The 19,527-nt window shown below is 34.3% G+C and overlaps 1 protein-coding gene and 1 long non-coding RNA gene across 5 annotated transcripts in view; one reads left to right on the top strand and one right to left on the bottom strand.

Moving 5' to 3' along the window:
* The window catches only part of zranb1b (zinc finger, RAN-binding domain containing 1b), a 40,194-nt gene extending 21,623 nt beyond the window's left edge, over positions 1-18,571 (top strand). For 2 of the 4 annotated variants that reach the window (XR_015512790.1, NM_001077768.1), the window contains 4 exon segments: positions 2,037-2,157; positions 5,170-5,299; positions 9,412-9,641; positions 16,092-16,521. Coding sequence is in view for 2 of the 4 variants with exons in the window: in NM_001077768.1 (NP_001071236.1) it covers positions 2,037-2,157; positions 5,170-5,299; positions 9,412-9,641; positions 16,092-16,310 (700 nt within the window). In the remaining 2 variants the exon portion in view is untranslated. 4 annotated transcript variants of the gene reach the window in all.
* On the bottom strand, positions 9,642-15,880 carry LOC147839927 (uncharacterized). Its single transcript, XR_015513084.1, has 3 exons — positions 15,846-15,880; positions 14,541-15,184; positions 9,642-11,053 (listed from the first exon to the last, which is right to left on the bottom strand). It is a non-coding gene; the product is annotated as an uncharacterized LOC147839927 (long non-coding RNA).
* Positions 18,572-19,527: the final 956 nt, after the last annotated feature.

The following is a 19,527-nucleotide window of genomic DNA, read 5'->3' as shown; positions in this document are numbered from 1 at the left end:
AAAATTGCATGACTGTTCCAGGTTTTCCATGAACCCTATATTTTAAATATAAAGGTTCAATAGTAGGGTTTCACTGGGATGCCATTGAGCAGCATTTCATAAGGGGTTAACTCGCATCCAAAAATTACAATTCTGTTATTAATTACTCACCCTTATTTCATTTCAATATCATGACACCTTCATTTATATGCAGAACACAAATTAAAATATTTTAAGATTAAATCAGAGAGCTCCCTCATCCTCCAACGAAGGAAGAGGAAAGGAACCTCTGGAAAAGGAATTAAAAACACTTTAAAAATGTGACTTTAGTGGTTCAACTAATCATACAAAGCTCCAAAACGCTTTTGTGCAGAAAAAATGGATTTGATCGCCTTTGTGTACCATATCAACTCAAGGTGAATCAAAAATACAGATTGCATGATGTTCTGCGGACTCCAATGGCAATATGTTGTTTGTACACATACATGAGGGTGAGTAATTAATAACAGATTTTTTTTTTGTGAGGTGTAATAATCCTTAACTCATTGTCTGTGTCCATGAAAAAATATTAGTGCTCTGTCTGGATTAATGGACGATATTGCAAAACCCAGTCATAAAAATTAATTTTGCTGTATTATATAGAAGGTCTAACTTAAAAAAAATATATATAGAATATATCCGTACTGTACACTTCAACAAGCCACAATATGACATAAATCCTCACTGGAATTTAAAAATTCACAACAATTTTTCAAAATAAAAGTAGTTTTTTTTACTCAAATTGTGAAAGATTAATAATAAAAAGTTTTATGCTTTTACATGCTAAATAATTACTACCAATTTTGCTAGAACATCTGTATTAAATAATTAATTGCAGAAAAAAATGCATCCAGAACAATATAAACGAAGTTTTATTGTATAAATGTTAATAAAGCATTGTAAAAGTCAATGATTAGATTTGACATAATAAAAAATAAGGAAATAAATCTACAGAATTTGTGAAAGAACCTATGCATTGAAACGGAATTTGAGATTCAAAGGAATACAACCTATTGGTCAGCATCCGCCATGATTTCTTCTAGTCCTTGTGCTATTTGGCTGCATCCGAAATCGCTTACCTCCATACTAAATAGTATTTGAATAACACTATGTGAGCCAAGTAGTATGTCAGAATTCATAGTATTTGAAAAACAGTAGGGAGGAAGTACTCCGGATGACCTGCGAGATATGTCATGCGACTAATAATGACAAATGGCAGATGTAGTATTGCATTAATTCCACTCCATTCAGAATTTTCTTCATACAACTCACATTCATACTATATATGTAATGTAATTTGTATTAATACAGTACACCCAAATCGCTTCACAATCATGAGGGCGGTCTCTCCACACCACCACCAGTGTACCACCAAGCAGCATCCACTTGGATGATTGACGGCAGCCACAGGACAACGGCCCCAGTGCGCCCACTAGCTATTGGTGGAGTGGAGAGACAGTGATGGAGTCAATTCGGTGAATGGGGATGATTGGGTGGCCATAATGGGTAAGGGCCAATGGAGAAAATTTGGCTAGGCATCAGGGTTACACCCCTACTCTTTACAAGAAGTGCCATGGGATTTTTAATGACCACAGAGAGTCTCCTCGATTTAACGTCTCATCCAAAAGACAACATTCACTGACAGTATAGTGTCCCCTTCACTATACTGGGGCATTAGGACTCACACAGATTACAGGTTGAGCACAGAACCCCTGCTTGCTTCACTATACATCACTTTTAACAGCTAGTCCCATGTGGTCTCCCATCTAGGTACTGCCCAGGCGCAGCCCTGCTTAGCTTCAGTGAGTAACCGGTCTTGGGCTGCAGAGTGATATGGCTGTGGCCATATAGAACAGAGATACCCAAACTTGGGCCTGTGGGACACTGAACACCATTGAACTCCATTGTGTTATCAATGTGTTTATGTTTTATTAATGTGTATCTGTGTATTTTATCACTGATATAACGTGTGTGTGTGTGTGTGTGTGTGTGTGTGTGTGTGTGTGTGTGTATTCCAGGTTCTACACACGGTGGAAAGAGTGGGAGTCCTGGTATTCTCAGAGCTTCGGTTTGCACTTCTCTCTGCGGGAGGAGCAGTGGCAGGAGGACTGGGCGTTTATACTGTCATTAGCTAGTCAGGTAAAGCAGCAAGATATACAACGCCTGATAGATTGTGGGGAAACTTGAATGTTTCACCACCTTTTGAAATTGCATTCGGTTGACTCATACTGATACACACACATCCCACAAGGGCTAAGACAGAGGTTTTAGCACTTCCTATAGCATGTTTCCATTATCTTAGATGCATTTACACTGCAAATCTTTATAGTCTGTCCATATGAGTGTGTCATCAGAAAGCATGTGCAGTCATGAATATTTAAGAAGCAGGGTCTTCTCATAGGATAAGAACACTAAGTCTATGAATAATAATGAGAAACCGATGTGTCATCACTGCATAGGCAGATAGCACTATGTTACTGATTTTGATCCCGCCCCAATAATGATTTTAAACCCGGAAGATGAATACAAAGACGTACATGGGCCATATCTGATTTGTGCCACATGGGAGAAAAAAAAATTCGCAATTGGGTCACTTCAACCATGCAGTGTAAATGCAGCCAGAGATAAATGCTTGAATATGGCCTCAAAAGCATCTAATACAGCCAAGAGATGATTCTAACAATGGCATAAAAATAATACAATTAATATTATTATTATTAGTAATATTATTATTTTATATATACATTAATGAGGCAGCACGGTGGTGCAGTTGGTAGCACAATTGCCTCACAGCAAGAAGGTCGCTGGTTCGAGCCCCGGCTGGGTCAGTTGGCATTTCTATGTGGAGTTTGCATGTTCTCCCTGTGTTTGCATGGGTTTTCTCCGGGTGCTCCAGTTCCCCCACAAGTCCAAAAACATGTGGTACAGGTGAATTGGGTTGGCTAAATTGTCCGTAGTGTATGTGTGTGAATGAGTGTGTGTGGATGTTTCCCACTGATGGGTTGCAGCTGGAAGGGCATCCGCTGCGTAAAACATATGCTGGATAAGTTGGCGGTTCATTTCGCTGTGGCGACCCCTGATTAATAAAGGGACTAAGCTGAAAAGAAAATTAATTAATGAATTAATAAACATTACATATTCGCTCACGTATTTTATCTAAGATGCAACAGACATCTTAAGATGGAAAAGTAGAGGAGCTAGGAGTGTGCGACTTAATATCTACTGTGATGTCTCCTATAATAATGTCTGCTATATTAGAATTGTTGTTTTAACAATGTGCGAGCTCTATTTTTAATGTTGACAATGAGACAGTGCTGGGAAAAAAATTGAAAGACTTATTTTTAAATATGGATCTATTAAAAATGGTTAAGTTTCTATCAAAAGCAAATAAATAAAAAATATTTTTATATATAGTGTTTTATATTATATATTATTGTTATTGTTATTGGTGTTTTTGTTTGTTTGTTTTGAATCTGTGAATTACAGAAATGTGTTATTTATAACAGGGTTCCCATGGATCATTGCATTTCTGGAATATCATTGAATTAAAAAGAAAAAAAGCTCTATACCAGACCTTGGCAGTCTGGGAAATTTTTTAATTATTATTATTATTATCTTATTTTCTGTTAAAGTCATGGACTATCAGCAAAAACAAAAATATTTATCACTAGGCATGTCACAATAATCAGTATATCAACTTATTGCACAGCACATGGACATAACTTCAATAATTTTTGGTGATGCATTATATATCGACATTTTTAAAAAACAATTCTAGCAATATTTTAGCTGATTGTGCAACATCTCTATCTCTATTAGAGCTGTCAGTGTGAGTATGGTTAAAAACACTATAGTATTTACTACAAATTACTATAGTTTATTTTCATATGGTTGTCTGACAACTGAAAATAGATCTGGTAGCAGATATCACAGCCTCTGTTACTTTTTACCTTGCACTTTATTGGTAACATTATTATAATTTTTTTGTTTAGGATATGCTCTTACACATTCTGATTCCAATGCCTGATTATTACATTGTTAAAATGACTATAATTAAATTAAATATTCTTAAGACTAAAATATGACGTGTTCTTTGAAAGAGTGTACTTGTATTGTGATGATATTATATTGTCATTCTGGTGTTATATAATGAGTGGCATAACATATAGCTTATATTTTGGTGCAATATATCGTACAAAAAAAAATAGATATCACGACAGGTCTATTTGTCTTTTCAAATTTTACTTTTGTAAAATGTTATTGTTCTATAACATCTTCTGTTATCATTTTATGCCTAATGTGTAAAATTCTGTGTGTCTGCAACAAAACAGCTGTCTATTTTTTTTTCCTGTTCATTAAAATTCAGATTTTTAGTCAGTGAAAGTCAGGAAAAACTAAGAAAGTTTGACATTTAGCTTAGAGTGGGAATCCTGTTATAAGCTCATTTTAAAATGCATCTATGTCGCCATGAATAACCATTGAAGCTGAAAAGGCAATCGATTCTAACCAATCTGTTCACCAATATGCGATAATAAAGAACTGCACAGGTTTTAAATACCACAAGCATTCACTGCTGGATGAATCCAATGAAAATGCAGTTTAATGACCATAAAATCTATGCTATGGATGCAGAAATGCCTTGAGTGAGTTGTTGTTTTTTATATTTATGTGATATGGTATATTTACATGAGCAAGAGTGCAGTTTCTCCCATTTTATCTGCAAATAAATTAGCACCAATTAATTGATTGCAGAATTTGACCGTTTCATTTCTGCTTTAAGTCAACAAGAACTCAAAACCCATCCCTGTTTACTTTGGTAAGCACATTTGAGTTATATTTGTGGACAATTCATCAGTGCATGTAAATTTCTTATAAAGTTTGTCTTCATAAGCTTTCATTAAGATGTAAAAACTCCAGCTCTAAACAATCCTTTTTGTTTTTTTTTTGTTTTTGATTTGAAAATATCACTGAATATCATTTTTTTCATTGGGGAAAGATGCCATATTATGACAGCAAAATGGGCTTGTCCTGAAATGTTTAGATAAGTTAATGCTTAACAAAGCATTGAGGTTTTCTCTGTAAATCAAATCATGTAATGTTGTTACTCTTTCTCCTTCTCTCCCTGTCTCTATTCTTGTTTCATGTCTACAGCCGGGTGCCAGTTTAGAGCAGACGCATGTGTTTGTTTTGGCACACATCCTTCGGAGGCCCATCATAGTGTATGGTGTGAAATATTATAAGAGCTTCAGAGGAGAGACGCTGGGATACACACGCTTTCAGGGTGAGCTGCCGTTACGCACACTTTGCTAATGTGTAGATATGCATGAACATGGATCACAAAACCAGTCATTTTTAGAAAGTTGAGATTTAAAAATGACATAAAACTGAATAAATGAGGTTTCAATTGACGTTTACTTTGTTAGGATAGAGTAATATCTGGCTGAGATGCAACTATTTTAAAGTCTAAAATCTAAAGGTCAAAATAAAATCGATATAATGAGGAAAATCTCCTGTAAATTGTCTAAATGAAGTGCTTAGCAATGCATATTACTAAGCAAATATTGAATGTTGGTATGTTTACAGTAGGAAATTTACAAAATTTCTTCAAGTCACATGATCGTTACGTAATATTCTAATAATTACTGGCATAAAAGAAAAATGAGTCACACTTTACAATAAGATTTACTCAAATGAACTAATAATAAACAGTACTTCCACTGTGTTTATTAATCATAGTTCAACATTTACTAATGCATTATTGAAATCCAAACTCGTTCTTTCCAACATTAGTTAATGAACCACAAGTTAACATGAACTAACAATGAATGATTTTATTTTCATTAACAAACATGAACAAATACTGTAGTAAATGTAATGTTCACTGTCTGTTCATGTTAGTGCATGCATTATCTAATATGAACTAATACAACCTCATTGTAAAGTGTCACTTTAAAATGTATCATTGTGACCCATACAGGGTCACAATGTATTTTGGGCTATTGCCAGAAATATAGCTGTGCAACTTATGTTTTGAGGTCCGAGGTCATATTTGAGCTTCATGTGGTTGGTTGGGCTAACTATTTCTTTAATGGCTACTGCTCATCTAAAGCAGATTGCCATATGATAGTGACATTGCAGCTAAAAAGTTAAGAAACACACAATAGTTTTAGTAGAAGTAAAAGTTAAACTTCAAAAATGTTAATAAGTTAATATTGATTTGATTTTTAAATGCATTAAATTCTGATCAATTATTTTATTGAAAAAAAAATGCTCTAAATAACAATATTTTATTAGGAACTTTGCAAAATATCTGTAGAAAAAAACAAATATGACACTTTACTCATATATATATATATATATATATATATATATATATATATATATATATATATATATATATATATATATATATATATATTATTATTATTATTATTATTATTATTATTATTATTTACTACCATTTATATTATTATTATTTACTACAAATTTAGGGGTGGCACAGTGGCTCAGTGGTTATCACTGTTCCCTCACAGCAAGAAGGTCGCTGGTTCGAGTCCCGGCTTGGCGAATTGGCATTTTTGTGTGGAGTTTCCGCCAGGTGCTCTGCTTTCCCCCACAGACCAATCACATGCGGTGAATTGGATGAACTAAAATGCCATAGTGTGTGTGTGAATGCGAGGTTGCGGCTGAAAGGGCATCCGATGTGTAAAACGTATGCCGGAATAGTTTGCGGTTCATTTCGCTGTGGCGACCTCTGATAAATCAGGGACTAAGCCAAAGGAAAATTAATGAACTACAAATCTAAATGAAACAAGTCAACAAATGGCAAAATGCATATTCGGAGTGCTACTCTATAAGCCTGTCTTACCCTCATTATATCAGTGTTTACAGTAATTAATAGTGTACATACATTAGCAGTATTCTCTAGGCCATTTGGCCCCGTCAAGAAATGTGTGATCTATTATATCTGCCACCGACAGACTGCAACTGTAATGACAAAACTGCCAGCAGAACCAATCCATAAATCTCTGTCAACACTCTGCTGACTGCAGGAGTGGTTTTCAGGGTCGGTTTCCGTAATCATGGTTTCTGCATGTTTCATCAAGTCAAAATTAAGACTTTTAAAGACCCTTTTTAGACCTTTATGAATGAAATTTTTCACAGGGCTAGACATCCAGTATTTTTTGAATGGCCTGTCTGGGACAAAGGATTGTTTATTTTTTTATTTCTTTGCTTGCCACAAAAAAAAAAAATCAAATGTAGTAATTTCTTAGACATAATATAATGTCATAACAAAAAAACTTTTTTTTATAAATATACTTTTTACATTGTTAAAAGTATATTTATTTTGGAGAAAATTACATAATTAAAATATATTACATCTATATAACTGTAAATGTATAACACCTATTCAACTACTTTCTGCTACATAACCTGATGTAATTGATGCACATTCTTCCCCAGAGTATATGCAGTCAAAGCTCTTTCTTTTTGTTTCTTGTTGTACACATTGAATGGGTAGTTAAAATCGCAATGTAAAATATTGCAATTTAATAATAGGCATATTATTATAATTATTATTATTATTATTATGTCCCAATCAATTGTTGCTTAACCAAAATGTAATAGATAGCTTAAGACAGCAGAAACCAGATTGGGCAACTTTAGTGTCTTTACTGGCAATTGTTCTTCTCAATACGTTTCTTTTTTTAAAACTACAACAAAGAGGGGGAAAGTATGTATAAATTCACATTTACTTTAACATGTTCAATTCAGCCAGCAGTAAAACTTTACTAATGCACATGAGGAAAATCTAATAAATGAGACCATTTGAAACAAATATTAGCAAAATGATCATATTAACACCACCAGCATAACGTGTAAGCCATGAAGACGTGTTTGTACAACAAAATACAGGTGGTATAAAACTGATTATAATCAAATGATCCTTGAATATTTACAAAATAGAGCTTTAGTAAAAATACAGCACTTAGACATATATTTCAACATTTAAATCAGCCCCAGGAATAATCTGCATGTGTGTTACTCTAGACCGCACACTGAGAGAAACCAAAAGTAACCGGGGTTAATAGTACAACTCTTTAAATGACCAGTAGGTGGGGGGGTCAAAACCACAAGTGGCTATATGCAACTGCACAACAATGATAGTGGTGCAAAAATATATGTTTTGGTGGGCCAAATCTCATTATATTTTGATGTCAGTTGCGGGCCGGAGGGAGGAATTTAGTACCTATTTTAGTTTTTTTGTAATTTATTTTTTCCCTGATTGAGAAATTTAATGTGGAGAATTTGTTGTAAAAATGTCTAACAGCTGTTGTGAATTAAATCTCTTTGCAATAAAAAACTTAAATTAAAAAAAAAAGTTTTATTGAGATGGATTGTTGGTGATTGGATGGATATCAGAGTAGCTTTTCTTGGATAGAGGAAAATTAAGACCTGTTTAAAATAATTTAAGACCTACAACACAACATTTCACTGAATTTAAGACTTTTTTTTAAAGGCCTACAATTTTGTTTTGGAAATTTAAGACATTTGTGACTTTTTAAGACCCTGCGGACACCCTGGTAGTTTATTTATTTATTAATTTAGTTATTTAACCAGGAAAGTCCCATGGAGATTCAATATCTCTTCTACCAGGAAGTCCTGGTCAAGACAGGCGGCATAAAACAAGAGTTACAGAAAAATTCATATCGCAACACAGACACACACAAAAATAACATAAACCAGTCAATAATTAATAACACTGCACTGTTATAAATATTAATAGTAATTACGGCTGTAAGATATTGAAAAAAATTAATATTGCGATGCATTATTTTTCTGCAATAAATATTGTGATATAAATACAATTTCACAAGACAGTTGAAAAGCTCTACTTGATGGTTTTCTGGGGAGTCTAGCAGTATTCATGTGCAAAAATTGACTAATCACAATGCAAAAAAATGCTTTTCTTTCTTTGCTTTGTCTCAATTCTAGTCCAAATATCAAAAAATCCTTATAAAGTAAGAAATACTAGTTTTGTTTTCAACTTTAGAATAAATAAGTCAAAGTTAAGAGTTTTTCCTTTAAACAAGCTAAATTATCTGCCATTGTGGTAAGTAAAATAATCTTGTTTATTGCTTTGAAATGTAGATAATTGGACTACAAACATGAGAAAAATTATATATTTTAAAATATACAGTTGTATAAATTTTGTATAAATACAATAATTAATTAGAATTTTGTAGTTTCTGGTCAACTATGATTCAGACTCAACATTGCATATCTTGTGATGTGACTATTGCTGATGCACACTATGTGATGTTGATGCTGAAATGATATAATATGCAGCCCTAACAGTAATGACTATTTGCTTTGGCTCTTATCTTGTAGGTGTTTACCTGCCGCTGTTGTGGGAGCAGAGTTTCTGCTGGAAGAGCCCTATTGCTCTGGGTTACACACGAGGGCACTTTTCTGCATTGGTTGCGATGGAGAACGACGGCTACGATAATCGAGGTGCAGGCGCCAACTTGAACACAGATGACGACGTCACGGTCACTTTCCTGCCACTGGTTGACAGCGAGCGAAAGCTGCTGCACATCCACTTTCTGTCTGCACAAGAGGTGAGAGCTAACATGAGAATACAACTCGGCAGAGCATGCATATTTATGAGACGTTAAGGCCTGTTTTTACTGTGTCTGAATGTTCAGTGTGAAAAAGAAAAAACAACAACAGCATGCAAATAGAATCTTTTTTTTTAGGTTGCTTTGTAGTTGTTTGAGGCACAACAGGAATGGGGTAAAATTCTTTAATAATACATTCTTTTCCAGAATGGTTTAATTACAGCACAGTAAGACAACAGTAAAGCATGGAAAGCTTTCTGATATGTTGTGTTCCTATATGTGAATGAGACATTATGTAAAGAATATGGACTTATTTGCATACAGTTGAAGTCACAATTATTAGCCATCCTGTGAATTTATTTATTCATTTTCCCCCAAACGATCATTAGCAAAGCAAGGAATTTTACTCAGTATTTTCTCAATATATGTGTATTTTTGGAGAGTCTTATTTGTTTTATTTCGACTACAATAAAAGCAGTTTTTAGTTTTTTAAAAACCATTTCAATTGTACTGTATTAACATAATTTTAAAGCATTCATGATTAAATTTGAGCTTTAACAAATAATAATAGCATTTCATAAATATAGAGAAGTGTTATTTGATTATTGCTAGCACTTTGGGTTTTAGAAAAGCGCATTATAAATAACATGTTTTATTGTTATTATTGTTCAACATCTGTGTCTGACTATTTATAAGACTTAACAATACATTCTTTATGCTTTTTTTTTGTATTTACCTAGTTTATAATTATATTTATGCATGCACTACATTAAAACAATCACTGCAATCGGGTTAAATAGATGTCATATTGCAAAATGTATAAATAATGCAGTGTACATTTTTCCCGATGGACCCTTTCCAGATTTCCAGGTTTATCATTAGCGGAAGTTGTCATAGTTGAAGTCATCACACTTAAACAGAAAGCACAGTAAATGGGAAAGTACCACAAATACTTTTTTTACAATCCTAAATGCTGAAATAATAAAAGAAAAGTTAACATTGGTATTATCAAGACTTTAACATTATAAAAAAAAAAGTGTGAGACTGATAACGGCAGCCAGAAGAGAGAAAGATGTCAAATTTACTGTCCTACCCCCATAGACACTGCATTAGAAACACTTTGCACAAGCGCTAATTCGTTTTTTGTAATTTCATGCAAAGATGATATTATAAATAAACATAGTTTTTTTTTTTTTTTTTAAATCGTTAAACATGTTATTACAGTCTTGTGAAAAGGACAAGGTTATTATAATTGACGAAAACAAACGAAAAAATTAAACCTAGTATTGAAACAACATTTTTGTTAACTGAAATAAAAGTAAAAACTAGTTTAAAAAAAAAAACTAACTACCTGAAACTATCGTGTACATACAAAACAAACTGAAACTAACCCAAACTATAGCAAATGCATCCTCCATTTTCGTCTTTGTAAATGTATTTATTAGGGATGTAACGGTATCAGAATTTCACGGTACGGTAATACCTCGGTATGAATGTCACGGTACGGTATTTATTGAATCATTTACAGCAGTGGTTCTCAAACTGTGGTACGCGTACCACTAGTGGTACGTGGGCTTCCTCCTAGTGGTACGCGGAGGAACCGCTGAATAATGAAAGAAACAATTAACACTTTTAATCCTTTAATGCGTAATATAACATTGATGTGATCAGCATTGGCTGTTTTGTGAAGCGTACGATCATAACGCTGTGCTTAGAATGTTTATTTTAGTGCAATGTGTCATAAGCTGTTATAAATCATTTGACGAAGTTTAAGAATTGATTCTGAAGCGTGATTTGACTGACATGAAAAGTAGCCAATCACAGTCGACCTTGTCTAGTTGGGTGAAACGTAAGGGCGGGACAAATGCTTTCTGTGTTGCAGAGACAGAAAAAACAACTTAAAAACAAATGTTTTGTTGGATTAATGCTTCTTGGATGTTTTCACTATAGAGATGTCTAGCAGAGTAATTAAACCGCGGGCATATTTCCTGCCTTTTTGATGATCTACAAACACGTTTCGCTCTCCGACAGCCAGTCGACTCGCCTCTGACCTGTCACTCCTCTAATACATTCTGAATGGCGGCGCGGGAATGGAGGTATTGCGCAATAACTCATTTCTGCAAATGTGGCGAGTGCTTTATTTAAACACGAGAGCGCATTCATGTACGCAAATCGCTAAAACAGATATGTGAGCTCTTAATTATGCTTTTTTTTTTCAAATGAACTGAAAGTCCTCTCAGGATCGCCTGTGTGCTCAGATTGAATACAATCGCGATATTTCACCTATTAAAGTAGACATTATTTATCTTTGTTCCTTGACTAAATTTAGTCAGAAGTATTCAAAGTTATTAAGTATTTAGAAATAGATTGATACATGATCGATGACAATGCTAATGGTCTTCTTATTTGGCTGTGTTGTGAAGTGAAACTTACTTTTAGCAAAGGTGTATTTTTTATTTTTTTTCTGTCTTAAAGCATTACAGGTCAAAGCAATCCATTGTTACTTATTGTTTATTTATCAAAATTAACAATAAGGCTCTTAAAGCACTGCTTTGATTAATGTAGTGTTTTCATTTCAAATACCTCAAGTAAAATGAAGTCATTTGTTTTATTATTTTTTTTTTTTACTGACAGTGTACTTGTATTTTTTTAAAGTTTCTATTTTAGATTAGGTTAAATGTAAAATAAAATCTACATGTGATGTACAGCTTTTTAAGAAACAAATTTGCCATATTGTAAAGAAAAATAGTGTAAAATATGTAAATAAAGGGCTAAATTAAATCTTTTTACCATATACTTCAATTAAACCTTTCAAAGCTTGTAAATATCGTTTAAAAAATGGCAAAAAGTGTCTCTATGGCCTTAAAGATTATTTGGTAGTTTTACCAGTGCTATTGAAAAAGATTAATTGTCATGAAAGGAAAAATCGACTTCAATACATGTCAGTCTTGAGAAAAAAAATAGGTGCTGGAATTGATTTTCATTAGGCTGTGCCTGTATGAACCATGTCATATGTACATTTAACATATATTTCAAGATTTGTCTGAAAGTGTAGGAATGTGACATATAGCCTATATTTATAAGGTAAAAGCAACATCTCCAGCTTTTGATGAATAGGCTACAATGAATACTTTAGATTTAAGTACAGCAGTTTTCTTTTTACTTTTTAAGAACAACACCATTTTTTAATGAACTTTTAAAAGCACATTTTAACAAAAACTTTTTTTTTTTAATCTGCAAGCACAGTTAATGTTCAGACTATTTCAAATGTTTAAAGTGACTGATAATAATACATATTCTTAATAATAGGAATTAATCTGCATCGTTTTTAAACTGTGCACACCTGTAGCTGCTTAATTAGGCCTATGAAGCTATTTTTAATACTGGTTAAAAAATAGCGTCGTAAGGTGGTACTTGGAGAGACAATTTTTTTCTAAGGTGGTACTTGGTGAAAAAAGTTTGAGAACCACTGATTTACAGGAAAAAACAAAACTTATGAAAATACTCCAAAAAAGTGCCAAAAGTGTCAATGACATACAAATTAGCCATCTATCTGTAAGCTTTGAAACAGGAACTTCAATTTTAATAACAAAAAATTATTAAACCATGTAAAAACAATAAAGTTTCAATTTAGTATTGTTGAAAACTCATCACATTCAACATTTAATCACACTCAGCCCATCTACACAGATGAGAGCTCTGCTAGTCGGACTTCTCATCAAGCATCTCCCGCTGGATCTAATCTCACTATATTTATTAAACGGGATATTTCATTTATCTTGTTGTCTTTATCTAACGACATATTCCCTGACTTTGGTCATTGGAATCTATTACTTGTTCTCAGGTAACGTGTTTTGGCTGAGCGCAAAGATGAGCGCAAAGATAAGTTAATGATTAATGTAACCACGTACATTCTGTATATTGACTGATCGCTTGCCTTTATTTCCTATAATGTATAAACTTATTGTATGTTATACTTTTAAAATGGCCATTATCGATTCTTAAAACTGATACTCAGCAAAAGAGAGGCTGTGTTTCGTATTTTCACTGAAATTGAAAGGAGGCAGTTGTTATCGGCTCCGTTTTGTTATAAATATCCACACAGTGAAGATGACGCTCATCTTATGCAGCACGACGCCTCAACATGTCTGCTGTCTAAGTTGCTAATATTAAAATGAAAATAGGCAGTTCCTTAAATCATGTTTACATTTTATTGTTGAGAAAGTGAAACAACGAAGCCAGGGTGATGTGAATGAAGTTATTAAGTACACTGTTCCCTTTGAAGATTTACCCGTGTCCTCGGTATAGTCTGTTTTCCATATCAAACTGAGAAGAAGAGACTGCAGCCATGATCAAACTTGCGAAGTCTGAACTTACAAGGAGAGGATGCAGGACTGAACTGTGCGTGTTAGGCTACTTAATATTCAGGAAAAGCCCCAATCAGAGAGGCGAACGTCTGCAGCCCCGCCTCCGTTTTCAGATGTCTACGTTTTCCATTATCCACACTGAGACATTATCCACACATTTCGAAACGCTCCGTTTTCGGCGCTCGAGAACTCCGGCGTAGTGTGGACGGTTGGCGTAACCGTAGCAAAACTTATGCGTTTTCAAACTAAAACGCATTAGTGTAAACGGGGCCTTAGAGTTTTCCAGCTCTTTTCATCTCCGCTTCTAGCAGCACACTCCATTTCCGCATTACTGGATCTGTAGCGACAACAGACCACAAGGGATGATGGTCAAGCATGGGCTGATGGGTATTGTAGTTTTCGCTACCTCCCGTTCGCTTCATTCGCCTAAGCAAATTTTCTCAGAAGACCTATAGTTTTACCGAGTCATGCGACTTCGGTAATATCGAAAAAAATTAATATTGCGGTATGACGGTATTTACAATACCGTTACATCCCTAGTATTTATGTATTGTGTATATACAAAACTAACTGATAGGTACTAAAATTATAGCAAAAGCGTCCTTCGTTTTCGTCTTTGTAAATGTGTTTAATATATAAGACTACTGTATGCCTCTAAAAGTAAATCTATTTACTTCGTGCTGCCAGGTGTTTGACCCGTACGCCACCTCAGGGTCAGTAATCCTGATGCGATTGGCCACCAGATCAAGCCGGTTCTCCTCCAGTCATTCTCACTGTTGCTCCCGCGACAAAAACAACAGCCGGACATGACAGCAGCACAGTGACGACATTAAATACGACCCGAGCAGACACTTAAAAGTATTAATTTACACATTTGCGTCCATTAATAGGTTTTATTTCTGTATTAGTGATCAATTAGTACAAACTGCAAAACCTAGTTGATAACCTGCAAAAGTGTGTCACTTTCTCAAAATGGAGAGCTCATTCCTTAAAATCAAGTTATGGCTTTTTGTTGGTTTATAAATTACACAGAATATAGGGCATGCACAAGATCGGATTTGGATCGGTGCCAGCTGACCGATACCCGATTCAGCAAAAAAATGCAAGTATCGAGATTGATGCATCCCTAGAAACTAATGAAAACTGAGCAGTCTCAGAATATAAAAACTTGTAAATCTGCCTCTAATGCTGTGTTCACACCAGACGCGGAACGCGCGGATAAATTCATTCGCGCGTCAAACCCCGCTTCATTCGCGCGTCAAATCCGCTTCATTCGTGTGTCAAATTCACTTCAAAACAGATGCGGATTCACTTGATGGGCAGGGCTTCTGTCTGCCCGGTGACTCTAGCTTCATAGCTAAATGGCTAACATGGATTTTATTAAAAAAATAACAGTGTTTATGTGCTTTATGAAAACTGAAAAACAGCGTCGATACGTTTAGGGTCCTGTCTGAGTGCACTACATCCTTTCAGAGGTGCATCCAGCTCTGTGAGCTCATAAACTCCTCCAGAAACTAAACCTGGATGACGGAGACTTTTTCAACGGTGCTTCTGACTGAGCCAAGCCCAGTTTGATGACTTGTTGTCGGTGTCGCCTGGAGGATTTCCCCCGGGACACCATCAACAGGTTCTACGTCACAATCACGCCCCCACAGGAGCAAGCTTCTGACTGGTTAACGCGGCGCGAATGTCCGCTGAAGTTCAGATTTTCGAACTCGAGAGATTCGCACGAAACACTCGTTAAACCATCGCGCTGCAGGATGTCTATTCACGTGTTTGCATTGACTTAACATGTAAATCACTCGCACTTGACGCGCGTTCCGCGTCTGGTGTGAACGCAGCATTAAAACTAATTAAAACTAACTGAATTTGAAAACAAAAGTCAAACAAAATAAAAACTAAAACTAATGAAAAATCTAAATCTATTATAACCTTGGAAAAGGCTCCATATCATGCAGCCCTAGTACCATAGCACTTTTTGAATATTTTGCTACAGAATGAAAATGTTGTGATAACATTGTGTTATGATTGATTGATATTCGTTGACGAGCTCTCTGATTGGTCACTGTGTGTGTGTGGTCAGATGGGGACAGAGGAGCAGCAGGAGCGCATGTTGAGGCAGTGGATGGACTGCTGTGTTACGGAGGGCGGAGTTTTGGTGGCCATGCAGAAAAGCTCCAGAAGGCGGAACCACCCGCTCGTCACTCAAATGGTGGAGAAATGGCTGGACGGTTATCGGCAACTTGCCGCTTGTCCCACTCTTTCAGATGGAGAGGAGGAAGAAGAGGACGAAGACGAGTAAAAATAAACAGTCGGTGACACTTGACACTACAATACAGCCCTCTTGCGTTCGTTCCCCCGAATACGGAAACACAAACACACACCTTTAGCCCCAACCAAATGACAAACCTAAGGTTTCCTTTATTATTATTATTATTATTTTTTGTTTGGTTTTTGTCCCTAATACAGCAAATAATTTGGGTTTGTTGCAAAATAAAGGAATGCAATCATGATTGTATTTGTCTTTATAGAGTATGTTTTTTGCTTTTGTTTGTGTTTTGTTTGAAATTTTGCCATTGCAATGCTTGTAGTGATTTAAGAGCAAGGAAGGAATAGGAATGAAAGATATTTAAGTCGCAGCAATTTAATAAGCACCCTTTTTTAAATAAAAAAAAAACACGTTGGTTCTGTTTGTAATGGAGCCGATATCTACTATTTGTGTTGCTTGACTCTAGACTGAGATTAATAAAACATAATTCACTACACACGTTTGGAAAAAACAAGCATTATATCTACCAATTGCACTCAAAGACTGTCATGGTTGCTTTTCTAAATAAAGCTGTTGATCCTCAGCCGGTGGTCATGAGGAGAACGCAAGGACATTTTAACTCGATTTCTAACAGATTTTTCTGTATTTATCTGGATTATAGTTTGTGAGCCATAGAAATGAATGCTTTTCCACTCACATTTTGTCGTCTTGTCGTCCCATCTTTGAACTGCACTGCAAATGTGAACGCTGCAATGGAAAAAAAAAAGAGGTGTGGGTTTACAGTGTCTGCTGGTTGAGATTTCATGCCCTTTTTTATTTGAAGGGAACATTATTTCAGCCCTTCATTCAATGTGGTCCGTTCACTCTTTCAGTTGTGTATTTTGTGTGTCTTGTTTGTGAAATGTCTAGCCACAGGTTTTCAGTGCATGTGTTTTTTTTCAGTCCTTCATCATCACATTCAAATATTGAGCCAGATCAGTCTCAAAAATAATATATTTCAAAAATAAAATTTATAGACCCACAACAAAATTCACATGCACAAAATCTAATTAGTAAATTTAAGACACAATTCGAAAATACACAAATCCAATTGGTAAATTCAAAACAAGATTTTTAAACGCACAAATCCAACTCGTAAATTCAAAACACGATTTGAAAATACAAAAATCCAATACGTTAATTTAAAACACGATTCGAAAAAGCACAAATCCAATTTGTAAATTCAAAACATGATTCATAAACGCACAAATCCATTTCATGAATTTAAAACGCGATTCGTAAAAGCACAAATCCAATTCATAAATTCAAAACACTATTCGTAAATGCACAAATCCAATTCGTAAATTCAAAATGTAATTCGTTAACGCTCAAATGCAATTCGTAAATTTAAAATACGATTCATAATCACACAAATCCAATTTGTAAATTCAAAACATGATTCATAAACACACAAATCTAATTCGTACATTCAAAACGCGATTTGTAAACGCACAAATCTAATTCATGAATTCAAAACGTGATTCGTAAACGCACAAATTCAATTCATAAATTCAAAACGTGATTCGTAAACGCACAAATCCAATTCGTAAATTCAAAACGCGATCCACAAATGCACAAATCAAATTCGTAAATTCAAAATGCAATTTATAAACGCACAAATACAATTTTGAAATTAAAAGTGTGATTCATATACGCACAAATTCAATTTGCTAATTCAAACCACGATTTAAAAACGTACAAATCCAATTCGTAAATTCAAAACATGATTCAAAAACACAAATCCAATTCGGAAATTCAAAACACAATTCATATACACACAAATCCAATTCATTTTGTGAAATACAAATGATTTTTACTGGTGAATTTAGGATTTATGTTTACAAATTTACAAATTGGATGTTTGTAAATGTGAATTGTGCTGTGCATGTATGAATTTCATTTTGTAAATGTATTATTTTTGAGACTGATCTGGCTCCATATTCAAAGACTTGATGTAGACCAAAGTGAATATTGAGAGAGATCTGTGGAGTGTTTTTTTGCAGTGCTAATATAACCAGTTAACTGGCTTTGTTTTCCTGTTTTTCATCTCATCACGTCCTATATTTGTGTCCAGTTTTTCCCTCACGTCTTCATGTTTTATTTTCTTTTTTAAATTATGTGATAGTTCTGCTACACTATGGTATATTTGATATATATATATATGAGGTAAAGACCAAACTTGATGATATTGAAGACCTAAGTGTTTTGAATGTCCAACTATGAAACTATTATAAAACTTCAAAACAAATCAAAAAGTGTCATTTCCTACATACAAGCTACACACAAGGGCTGAACAATATAGCATTTGAGCATCGATATCACAATGTGTGTATCTGCAAGTGTCACATCGCAGGATTAGATTATTTATTAAAGATTAAAAGAAAAAGATATTACTCAATTTTATGACTTTTTTATAATTTATCCTATGATGATCATGTTCATTTTACTATTGATTAAGGTTTTCTGGGGAGTCTAACAGTATTTAAGTACAGAAAATGAAAAAACAGCACTGTTTATTTATTTTGGCTTGTAATTTATTTAAATGTATGCAAATGCACTGCAGAGAAAAAGACGGTCATCTCAGTTGATCTAAATTGATGAAATCTTTCCAAATATAGCCAATCATCTGGTGAAATATCCTTATTCATATCGCAATATATATTGCAGCAATGCGAAATATTGCAATGTCAGATTTTTCCAGTATCATGCAACCCTACACTAATCCAGAATATGATAAATGTTCATAGCAGCAAAAGATGAATTTTCTGTACCTTATATATATTTGCTTTTTAAAGTGATGTTATAGACTATGTATTGTTCTATATTCTGCACAGTACACATTTAGCTAGAAAAAGGTTACTTTGAAAGATAAAACCATTATGTCAAACAGTACAGTGCCAGAATGCTACATGGTCATTTGGTTTGTACAAGGTTTCTACAACTTTTGACCAATGAATTTCTATGACTTTTCCAGGGAGTGTGGGGAAATTTCAATTCAGGATGTCCTTGAGGTCTTAAAAAGTCTTAAATTTCACATCTAAAATTTTAGGCCTTAAAAAGTCTTAAATTCACTGAAATAATGACTTGTAGGTCTTAAATCATTTTAAATGGGTCTTAATTTTCCTATGTCCATTTATTAATATTTAGGTTATTATTTATTTTTTCCTTTTTTTTTAAAGAAAGTTTATGCTGAAGAAATGTTTGTTTTGAC

Source organism: Danio rerio, chromosome 17, assembly GCF_052040795.2.
Source record: "Danio rerio strain M-AB ecotype USA chromosome 17, GRCz13ab, whole genome shotgun sequence".
Classification (NCBI taxonomy): Eukaryota; Metazoa; Chordata; class Actinopteri; order Cypriniformes; family Danionidae; genus Danio; species Danio rerio.
This window is presented reverse-complemented; position numbering and strand designations above follow the sequence as displayed.